The following is an 11,056-nucleotide window of genomic DNA, read 5'->3' as shown; positions in this document are numbered from 1 at the left end:
ATACATGAAATCAATAAGATAAATGTTTTCATATTGGACATTTTTGCTTTCAATAAGTAAATTATAAAGAAATTTTAATGAAAATATGTATAAGGTCTTCAAAATTGTTTATAAAACCAATATATTAAGTATGTATATTAATAAAATATGTGTATATAATTCATCGATTCGGTTCAGTTATTTCTTCGGTTTTTTCGAATAAAATCATAACCAAATCAAATACTATTGATTTTCAAAAATCTAAAACCAAACCAAACCAAACCCAAATAAAATCAGTTTTATTTTATCGATTTTGTTCGGTTTTTTGATTTGGATCGATTTTTATCCAAACCGTGAACACCCCTAGTCTAGTGTATAAAATATTCAACATTTATTCAAAATCCGAGGGAACATTGCACCCCAAAAGATTGAAATATAGACGGTCTACTTTAATACAAAACATTTTAACATCTTAAATGAATAATTTACAATTTCACCTTTTGATATTTTTTTCCCAGTGTGGATATTATCCTCAGCATCAAATTGACAACTTTTCACAATTTGATTTGAACACATGCAAATGGTACTATACATACGTCCTAAACAAGCACAGTTGTATAACTTACTGACCTTACAAATTCCCAATGATTCTTTCCAGTAAAGTTAAAAATTTGTAACAAAACATAAAAACTAGAAACTAGAAAGAGAGAGAAAGTAAAACTTGTACTAGGGGTGTACATGACCGGGTTAGTTCGGATTTTTTAAATATCAAACCTAACTATTTGTGTAAAAATTTTAAATTTATAAACCAAACCAAACTAATAAAATTTGGATTTTTTCGGATTTTTCAACCTCGGATTGGTTCGGATTTTTCAAATACCAAACCAAACCATTGTGTCGAATTTTTTAAATTTATAAATCAAACCAAACTAATAAACCTAGGATTTTTTCAGATTTTTTGAAATTTTTTTCGATAAAGTTTGCATACAAACATATAATTAACTTGTGCTCTAAATATTTCTTTAATCCAACCAAAATACAAATATCTAAGATGTTTCTTAAAAAATAACACAAAATATGATATTAGTACTGATGACACAAAAATATTCAATAAAAAATAATAATGAAATCATCATATAAAATAAATATTGCAAAGTCATAATGAAAATGATCATAATTTAAAAGTACTAAATCATGCTAAAATAAGTTTAATAAGTATTAGTTACATTACTAAATATTTAAGGAAAATTAAAATTAGATTATGTATTTTAATTGTCTAAACCAATGTAAAACTAAAGAACAAATATTCAATATTATTGTCATTCTTAGTGTTGAATTGATTTTCTTTTGTATTAGTATTAATTTGATTTTGATTTAAGTTTTATTATAATTATCAACATCTATGAACTATAATCTTTATTGGACCACTTCGAATTCTAAGTTTTAAACTTGAAATAATATATTAAAAGATAAAAACTATGAAATAGTATAAGAAATATTTTAAAATTATATCAAAGTAAATATTTTTATGTATAAAATAAAATTTTAAAATTACATATATAATGTCGGGTTGGTTTGGTCTCGGGTTGTTTTTTTTTAGTTAAAAACAAAACCAACCCAAATATAGTCGGGTTTTTTTCCCAATACCAAACCAAGTCAAACCAAACCACTAGTCGAGTTTTTTTCAAGTTGACTCAGTTTACTATTTGATTCGATTTTCGGTTTGGTTTTGTACACCCCTAACTTGTACTATCTTCAAAAGAGAAGAATACTACTAAGAAAAAAAATGGCATCTTTTATGTACAAATTTTAAAGTACAAAAACAAACACACCTACTTTTTTTTATTCTTATTCCCCCCATGTTTTTTCTAGCACAAATCATACTTGTGTTAGCCCTCTCATTGCTCTATTAGTCCCTAAATGTCCATTATTAAGAGACATAAGTTATTTGATTATATGTATAACTTGAAAAGACATAAATGAGGCACCAAACTTTTAATGGATGATATAGATGAGTCTTTTCTCAAAATTCGATAACATATTTGGGCTTGTTTCCTAAATAATTTGATTATAGCATTGAGAAAATTTTAACATATCAAATGATATGTTTCACTTATATTATTACTAAGCTTTCTTCTTTTTTATAACAATAAAACATAATACCTTCTTTTGTCACATTAACTAAACTATGTGAGAACTGCCTAGTAGTAAATGATCGAAATACCAAATTTGGGGGCCAGATTAAAAACGAGGAATTTTTTTTTTTTGATATTCACAAAATGAACTTAAGAAAAATTCATATTTTTATATATAAAATAGAAATTTCTTATAAAAACATAAAATTATAATTTTTTTTTATAAATAATCTACTAAATCAATTCTCTCGAATAAAATACATGTTAGAAAACGAAATAAGATTATTAAATGTTTTTATTAATTTATCTTTTATTTAATTATGAGTAGTCAAATTTTTACACGTTGCAATCTTTTTCCTTAATATGAAATTTGCTGCGTGACATGTGTGGTGAGCGACTTGTCATAACTCATAACTAAGGTAGAAAATTTGACATAATTTATATTTTAAGAGCAATTCACACATAGTTCAATTATTTTAAAATGACAAAAAGTAATTTCATGACTTTGTTACAGTAATGCCTGAAATTAACATGGATGTTGATGTTGTGTAGCGAATGAGACTACTTTAAAGTTTCAATTTTGAGTGTTAAATATTAGAAAATCACTAATAGGGAGCGTTTCGCCCAAATTGACACTATCCGACACGAGTCTAAATTAATTGGAGTTCAATATGAATACCAAACGCACGAACAAACTATTTTTCTGATCAAAATATTCTAAAAATCAGAATGCAACTGTGGGACTCTTTAAGAGTCTTCAGTCAACATTTACCCAAGGTACTATTCTGTCTGTATGTTACAGAGAGGGGCCATCAGAAGCCTCTGACAAAGATTGTTGGGCTGATTATTGGATATCCCATCTCACAAAAATAAAAATAAAAATAAAAATTGGTTATAACTGTCGTTTGCCTAATTAAAGACACATTCATATTTCTGACTTGTCTTGTTTTTAGTATTCAAATTTCAAGAAAATAACTCAACTTACTATTAGCTATGGAAAAAGCATTAGAATGGTTAAGACCACTTGTTGATTCCAAGAATTGGGAATATTGTGTTGTTTGGAAGTTTGGTGATGACCCTTCAAGGTAAAATGTTTTTCTTTTTTAAGTCTTCCTACAATTCTTGTAATTACTTTGATTTGTCATACTCAAAGCTTAGGTCTTTCGGAAACAACCTCTCTACTTTCACGAGACTCCACTGGTGCAATTTATGTTATTGTTAGGATTCTTGATATCTAAAATGCAGAGAGTACTTTCTGGCTCTGTCCATTCTTGAAAATTGATTTTTTTTGTCCATATGGTGTTTGAGTGTATGTGTGTGTGACTTATTATGTGTTTGTGGTGTTTAGGTTTATAGAATGGATGGGATGTTGCTGTTCTGGTGCTAATGGAGTTGATGTCAATGTTAAGAGAGAAAATGGAGGAAAACAGAAATTTAGTTCTCTGTGTAGAGATATTCAAGTGCAGCATCCTATTAGAACAAAGGCTTGTGAGGTTTTAGCTCATTTTCCTCATTCTATTTCCCTTTATTCAGGGTATGTTTCTATTTCCCTTTATTCATAAATGTTGTGTTTTTGCTTCTTTTGAGCCGAGGCTCTATGGGAAATAGTAGGTAGGAGTAAGGTCTGCGTACACACCACTTGTGGGATTACATTGTGCATGTTTTTGTTTAAACCTACATACTATAAGAAGGCATGACTATACAAACTAACTTGAAGGTATGCGAAAACAGGATTCAGGCAGAGGTTGTAACATCAAATGAACCAAAGTGGATTAATCATGCTGAGATTTCCAATTCAAATTTGTCACATGTTAGTATAACTCTGAAAGTTGAAGTCTTTACTGAACTCTCTCAAGATTAATTTGAGAGCTGTGTTTTAAACTGAATTCAGTGACTCGTTGCAGGATTTAAAGGGTACCCTGGTATTGATTCCGGTTGCTGGTGGACTGGTTGAGCTTTACAATTCAAAGATGGTAACAATCATTCTCTATTCTCTGATAATGTTAGATAAGTTGTTTGTTAAGTAGTAAATTGGCCATCAATATGCACTAAACTGAAAGACTTAACTATTTACTTTACATAAATTTGCATTGAACAGATATATAAAGATCAAAAGACGATTAATTTCATCATCAATCGGTTCAAACTTGGTTCAGAAGAAGCCAATAGTTCTGTAGCACAGAGAGAAGATCAAGTTCTTGATTTCTTTCCCTATGAGAAATCGAACTTTTGTGCTCCTCTCCTGCAATATGCTACAAGATTTCCTTCAAGTGCACCTCATATTTCTCAAGTATCTGAATCTAGTGCTAATCCCAGCATTCAAGGATCATCGACCGGTTCCATTCCTTCAAATGAACTTACATTGTGTCATTCACCTCCTGACCATTTATCGCGAAATGTACCTTTAAGTCAATCTACTGAAGGGTATTTTGAGCACACGGAACTTCAGTGCAGTGGAAACTTGTCAAGAATGGAAGACACTACTTTTCCTTGGAAACAAGAAAACTATATAGTAGCAGGAGATATGTTCGGTATGGGTAAGAAAAGGCAAAAGGGACCTTATCAGTCGAAGAATCTTGTCACAGAGAGAAAACGAAGGAACAGAATCAAAGACGGTCTTTTTACTCTTCGAGCTTTAGTTCCCAACATCACTAAGGTTGCTAATAAAGCTACTCATCTTATGTTTTACGTCTATATGTCATTCAAAGTTTTGACACTATCCTTGCTTGATTTCTTTCAGATGGACAAAGTTGCAATACTTGGAGACGCAATTGACTATATAAATGAACTGCAAGAAAAAGTGAAGTTATATGAAACCGAGCTCAACAAAATAGAAGCGGAAGTTACCAACAATGAATCTCCTGAAATGGTCCTATCAGACATGACTGAAAGGTCCAAAGTTACCGGACAAACAAATGAGAAAACACAAATTTCAGTTAATACAACTGATAGGACGAGAACGGAGGTGATGGACGTTGCTCGATTTCTTTCTGTTTCTTTCTATTGCTTTACAGGTGCCTTAAGAGTCTCCTTGATATTTTGCATTGCAGGTGGAAGTGTATCAAATTGGTGCAAGAGAGTTCTTGTTGAAGGTCTCTGGATCACGTAAACCTGGTGGATTTACGCGGTTGATGGAGGCCATGAATTACTTAGGACTTGAGCTAGTAAATGTGAGTTGTACCACGTCTGGAGGGGAGATCGTGAGCGTTTACATAGTAGAGGTAAATTTCAATCTTTTGTTATGCTAGTCTCCGTTAATCTTTCATAAATGTTGTTGTACTCATTTCGGATCCTCCAAAAAAAAAATAAAGCGTAACATTAACATTTGAAGGATCCGACATGGATGTTTTCTATGCATTTTGACATCTACTTGCTTCTTGCAGGCAAATGTGGACAGAGTTCTTGATGCACAGAAACTGAGATCTTCACTAATTGAGCTGACAAGTTGAACATATATATCTTTTGTTGAGTCATATATTAACTGTTTAGTTTGTCAATCATTTGACTTAGTTATTATTAGCTACTTAGCTTGCAGAAATCAATCAATCAATTGACTATGTAAAAAGATAGAGGATGATCTCAACTTGTTGTGAACTTATTATATGAATTAAAAAATCTAGGATTTAAGAATCTTGAAGTGTTCGAAGAATCTCACGTTTATAATAATCGAATGAATACATAATACATGTGAATCACATTGTTAACTAATTAATCAATATTTTCATCCAAGTTTCACACTTAATCATCATTATTAATACTCTTTATGTCTTAATTTATGTGATATTGTTAAATCAGGAACAAAATTTAGGAAATAACGAAAGAGTTTGTTATGTTTACCAAATTGCCCTTATTAAAGTTACTTAATACTTTATTTTTAATTAACTTTTCTTAATAATTAAGTGTTAAGCAGGACTCATAAAGTCAAACTTCTAGTCAAATAAAACCGAGGTGCAAATTTAAAACATCCAAAAGAAGACAAAGTTCTTGTTTGACAATTAAATTTCTTTTGACATTTAGGATTGCTGGATAAGGTGAATTAAACTTACTTTCGAAGTAATAAGCACGATTATTGAAAAGGTTCTTTTGGATTAATTGCTTCACATGCATGTGATATTTACGCTAAATTAAAAGATGCATGACATATATTTATAAATTGAATGAAAAACAGATGCATACACAACATCGCAAGAAGTGATAATAACCATAGAGCTCGAATGGAGATTTTTTTTATCGATTAATATATGGCCTTTATAACCTATAAATAATACACCTTATTGTAAAGGTGTTGATCCCAAGGAATATAATAGCAACTCTCAGATCCAGTACAATCATGCATCATCGGAGCTAATTAAATGCTTAACACGACTTTCTATAATAACATTACCCCCTCCGTCCCATTTTATATGAGGTACTTTGATTCGGCACGAAGTTTAAGAAAGAAAGGAAGATTTTTAAAACTTGTGGTCCAAAATGAATGATAGAAATTTGTGTGGCTGTAAATCATTTCATTAAGGATAAAATAAATATTTTATAGTTAGATTGTTACGTTATATAGAAATGTGTCATTCTTTTTGGGACTGACTAAAAAGGAATGTGAGTCATATAAATTGGGACAGAGGGAGTATTATTTTTATCTCGTTTTTACTTGTGTTATCTAATACAATTAGTGGCTAATAATCCAAATCTAACGAGTAAAACTGAGATTCGTATTCTTGATCTCATATAAATTCAATTGTAGTGTTTTATGATAAATAACTTCATCACTAAATTAAATAGTATTTATTGTTGTCGATCTGTATTACTAAGATACTTAGAACAATAACTTTGCAGAACTTTATAAGAAACAACAAACTTCAAAGTATATTTTCAAAATCAAACACTAGAATTTATATATGTAGAACAAGGAATAGTTCAGAAAAATTCGTTGTTTAAAACTGAGAGGAGACTCCTCTATTTATAGTCAACAAAAAATAGTATGAACAAGTGTTTATTGTGTCTTATCGAAAAAGCCACAACACTTTGAAAAATTCACAATCTTTTGAAAAAGTCACAATCTTTACAAAAAATCGCACCCCTTCAAAAAAAAGTGTGAACTCTTCAAAAAAATCACAACTCCTAAGAAAAAAATCACAACTCTCAATTTTCTATTCATACTTTTTAAAACCAAACATTTATAAATATAGTTATCTATATTAGTACGTACTAGTTACTTGCTAACACGTAACTATTGAATTAATTAACAAGTTTCGTATCATGTGAACACACAAAACGAACAACATCGAGAAAATATAATTTGAAAAGTCAATTGGACAATTGAATAATATACTCCTAGAAAAATTAAAACAAGAATTTAAGTCGATTTTTCTCTTCCTTAACACAGACACATTCCTCTCTTTCCACATATATAAAATATTAAAATTAAATAAAATCCTCCACTTCTTTTTATTATAAATTATTATTTCTTTACAACAAAAGTTGACAAAAACTTCCAAATCTGAGGTCAGATATTTCTCCTTTTTCCCTCTTCTTTGTCTCCTTTTTCTCACCTTTTTTTTTTGGCTTTCTTTTAAGTCTTGTAATAAATGGAATTATTACACTTTCTTAGAGCCTAAGTTTCTCCAACTATTTATCTAAATTCATTTTTTCTAATTTCTTACTTACTTTTTAGATGGATCAATTTGGAGATCATAATGATCAAGTTTCCACGACAATAGAGAATCAAAACATGTTACTCTCTTTTGATTCTGAAGCTGAGTCTCCTAGTCCAGCATTACATAATTCCTTCAGGTCAGAAGCGAATTCAAAATTTAATTTCACTAATTCAACTTCTAGATTATCATATGATACTCAAAATTTTAGTAATTTTTCACGTATAAAAAATGTTTTGATTCGATTGTACTATCAGGTCGTTCAAGAGAAATGGGATGATCGAATTAGAGGAACGTAACAAAGAACATGATTTAATCAAGGCGGGTTTTCTTAGTGGAATGGGGCATTTAGGAAAGGAAGTTGAAATTGTGGCTATACACAAAAATTCATGTTCAACTATATTGGGGCAAGCGAGGTTAGAAAGTTTTCGTATTTATTCCGAAGCAATGCGGAAGAAATGTGGTGGAAATGCTAATATTAAATATGCTTGGTTTGGTTCTTCCAAAGATGAAATTTGTAACATTATTTCACATGGATTTTCTACAATTACTGAACCAAAATCTGGAGAATGTTTTGGTATTGGTGTTCATCTTTATCCTGCAAATATCCATGGGTAAGCAATGAAACATATACGTATATAATACTCTGTTTCAATTTATGTGTTACAGTTTTGTATTTTAGTTTCCGAAACAAAAAATGAATGTCATATGATTGCTCTTAAGGAAATGATTTGTCGTCATCGAGTATTTTAGATGATGAAATTTTACAAATATTTTTCTTGAATTTTGTGTCAAGTCAAACTATGTCAGATTCTCGAATATTATTAACTCTTAATTTTAAATTTTCCTTTACATAAATATAAGACTATTGGATTTTTCATTTGATTAAGAAAAATGTTTGAGATTAATTTATTAATTTTAAATTTTAATTTTTTTTTTTGTGTTGAAGGGTATTATCGGCAGTGGAAGATGAGGATGGATTAAGGCATATGTTACTTTGCAGAGTCATATTAGGAAATACAGAAGTAATTGAAGCTTCATCCAAACAATTTCAGCCAACTTGTCAAGATTTTGACTCTGGCGTTGACAATTATTTGGCTCCTAAAACATACATTATTTGGCCTTCTAATATGAATTCTCATATTTTACCAAATTTTGTAGTAAGTTATAGGTGTCCTAGTTGCTTATTAGGTAAGCAATTCAAGATTTATGTTTTTGTTTTATATCATGATAAGTAATTAGGGGTCTATCGTTTGGTAGTTGATTTGAATGTGAATTATGCAGATCTAAAATACTGCATAATTGTCTAACTAGATACCGAACGATAGACCCATTTGGTAGTTGATTTGAATGTGAATTATGCAGATCTATCATTTGGTAGTTGATTTGAATGTGAATTATGCAGCTATCAAATACTGCATAATTGTCTAACTAGATACCGAACGATAGACCCCTCATTTGTTCAGTATACAAGATTGAAGAATGTTATGTTATTATTTTTGTTTATTTTTTTTAGGTGCTTCTTCGAAAATCAAGAAGGTTTCTCCGAAGTCGAATTCTCGTATAAAGTTTCATGATTTATTGCGTGTGCTTTCTAAATATTTACATCCATCAAGAATGGTTTTGATCTCAAAATACTATGAAGATTTTCAGGTGACTTTTTTTTAATTATCTAATTTTGTGTGAGTAAATTTTTTAATTTATTATATTATTCTATGTGATTAATTATGTAATCTCTTTTAATGTATAGAAAAATAAGATCACAAAATTAGTACTTATTCGAAAATTGAGGCAAATAGCCGGAGATACGTCGTTAAGAGCTGTCATGAAATTGTATCCAAATACTACTATTTAAGGTACAACTTCCTACCTATATTTTATTTAAACAACTTGGTGCATTAATTAATGGCCTTTAAACAACCATTTAAATAATTTTTCTTATTTTTTGTAAGATATCATCAATTTTTTTTCTTTTGGCTTTTCTAATTTCATCGTTTATATAATGTTTAGTTGCAAATTGGAGAAAAGGGCTTGTTGATTCCGTGAGAACGACGTGATCAGGTTTCTAACGATATCATGATGGCGGAGTTTGTCAAGTGTGAAAAGAAATTTTTCCCTTGTTTTTTCGATTACAACAAGTTTTTTTTATTTCTAAATTAGTATAGTATTTAATCGATGTACGGATCATATTAAAAAGAAACTTGCGTAATGTGCTGAATAATATTAATTATATATATTGAATTTGTGATCTGTGACTAATTATTTGAATACATTGGATCATATTGCTTTAGAAATATTTGACATCTAGTTTCTTAATTAATGCAATTAACTCAATAGTAAAATCTGTTGAAAAAAACGAAAACAAATCACATAATCATGGAATAACGTTTTTGTTCCTTGTATTCTTTTATGGGAAAGGCTCAAATATGTTATCGAACTTTGAGAAAAGGCTTATTAATGTCATCCGTTAAAAGTTTGATTTGTCTATGCTATTTTCGTTTGAGAAAAGGTTCATACATGCCATTATATTGTTAACCGAATAGTATAGACGAGCTAAACTTTTAACGGATTATATAAATGAGCCTTTTTTAAAAGTTCGATCGCATATTTGAGCTTTTTAGTATGATGGCATAGATGATTAATATTATTATACTAATACCTAAATACTAATTACCCACTTTTTGAAAGTTGGATGTCATAGATATGATATGATATGATTACTATTTAAAATTTATTTAATTAAAAAAATTAATTTGTAACTTTGTAAGGGTAAAATAATGATAATCCAATTTTGCACTTTGAATATAATATGATGATATATATGTATGTATGTATTTATGTGCATGAAAACTGTAGGAGAAAAATACAAGTGTGAATTGATGAATGATTTGCTAAAATTTGTTCACCAAATATTTTTCCTTGTACACAACAAAAAAATGCCTAAATTATGGGGATTTAATAGCAGAGGTTAGCTACACCCCCCACAAATTGCATTAAATAAGGGATTTTTTGCAGTTGACAGAAAATAAAAGAAAATAGCGGGGGTTTAGAACCTCCGCCATTTGAAAAGAGAAAATGTAAGTAAATAGCAGGTGTTTTAACCTCTCCCATCTGAAAATATATATTTTTATTACAAAATTGACACCTCTATTTTTATGCTATATGTTTATACTTATTTTTCATAATTGCTAAAAGTCATCATACTACTTACCCTTTAAGTACTAGTAAGGTGATTGAGCCGTTTGCATTGATTCACTCTCATGTGTGGGGTCATTCTCCAGTTTCTAGTTCATC

The 11,056-nt window shown here is 29.6% G+C and overlaps 2 protein-coding genes across 2 annotated transcripts; both read left to right on the top strand.

Moving 5' to 3' along the window:
* The first annotated feature begins 2,926 nt into the window (after window positions 1–2,926).
* LOC102590685 (transcription factor bHLH90) lies at window positions 2,927–5,725 on the top strand. The gene is made up of 8 exons (XM_006356376.2): window positions 2,927–3,199; window positions 3,463–3,648; window positions 3,846–3,924; window positions 4,019–4,087; window positions 4,213–4,770; window positions 4,855–5,079; window positions 5,165–5,335; window positions 5,498–5,725. The coding sequence occupies exons 1-8, from the start codon at window positions 3,108–3,110 to the stop codon at window positions 5,561–5,563; spliced, it is 1,446 nt and encodes a 481-aa protein (XP_006356438.1). The 5' UTR covers window positions 2,927–3,107; the 3' UTR covers window positions 5,564–5,725.
* Window positions 5,726–7,709: 1,984 nt separating this feature from the next.
* LOC102590341 (probable inactive poly [ADP-ribose] polymerase SRO2) lies at window positions 7,710–10,001 on the top strand. Its single transcript, XM_015312841.1, has 6 exons — window positions 7,710–7,901; window positions 8,020–8,376; window positions 8,712–8,953; window positions 9,279–9,415; window positions 9,513–9,618; window positions 9,773–10,001. The coding sequence occupies exons 1-5, from the start codon at window positions 7,783–7,785 to the stop codon at window positions 9,615–9,617; spliced, it is 960 nt and encodes a 319-aa protein (XP_015168327.1). The 5' UTR covers window positions 7,710–7,782; the 3' UTR covers window position 9,618; window positions 9,773–10,001.
* The last annotated feature ends 1,055 nt before the right edge of the window (window positions 10,002–11,056 follow it).

This window comes from Solanum tuberosum, unplaced genomic scaffold (genome assembly GCF_000226075.1).
Source record: "Solanum tuberosum cultivar DM 1-3 516 R44 unplaced genomic scaffold, SolTub_3.0 scf00216, whole genome shotgun sequence".
Lineage (NCBI taxonomy): Eukaryota > Viridiplantae > Streptophyta > Magnoliopsida > Solanales > Solanaceae > Solanum > Solanum tuberosum.
Note: the sequence above shows the minus strand (reverse complement) of the source record. Positions and strands in the feature narration are given on the sequence as shown.

Excerpts from the sequence above, each read along its gene's own strand:
- LOC102590685 (XM_006356376.2), top strand. The coding sequence starts at position 3,108 with ATGGAAAAAGCATTAGAATGGTTAAGACCACTTGTTGATTCCAAGAAT. Across the intron at positions 3,200-3,462 it reads TTTGGTGATGACCCTTCAAG|GTTTATAGAATGGATGGGAT; the intron begins GTAAAATGTTTT and ends TGTGGTGTTTAG. Across the intron at positions 5,080-5,164 it reads CTGATAGGACGAGAACGGAG|GTGGAAGTGTATCAAATTGG; the intron begins GTGATGGACGTT and ends TTTGCATTGCAG.
- LOC102590341 (XM_015312841.1), top strand. The coding sequence starts at position 7,783 with ATGGATCAATTTGGAGATCATAATGATCAAGTTTCCACGACAATAGAG. Across the intron at positions 8,954-9,278 it reads GTGTCCTAGTTGCTTATTAG|GTGCTTCTTCGAAAATCAAG; the intron begins GTAAGCAATTCA and ends TATTTTTTTTAG. Across the intron at positions 9,416-9,512 it reads AATACTATGAAGATTTTCAG|AAAAATAAGATCACAAAATT; the intron begins GTGACTTTTTTT and ends TTTAATGTATAG.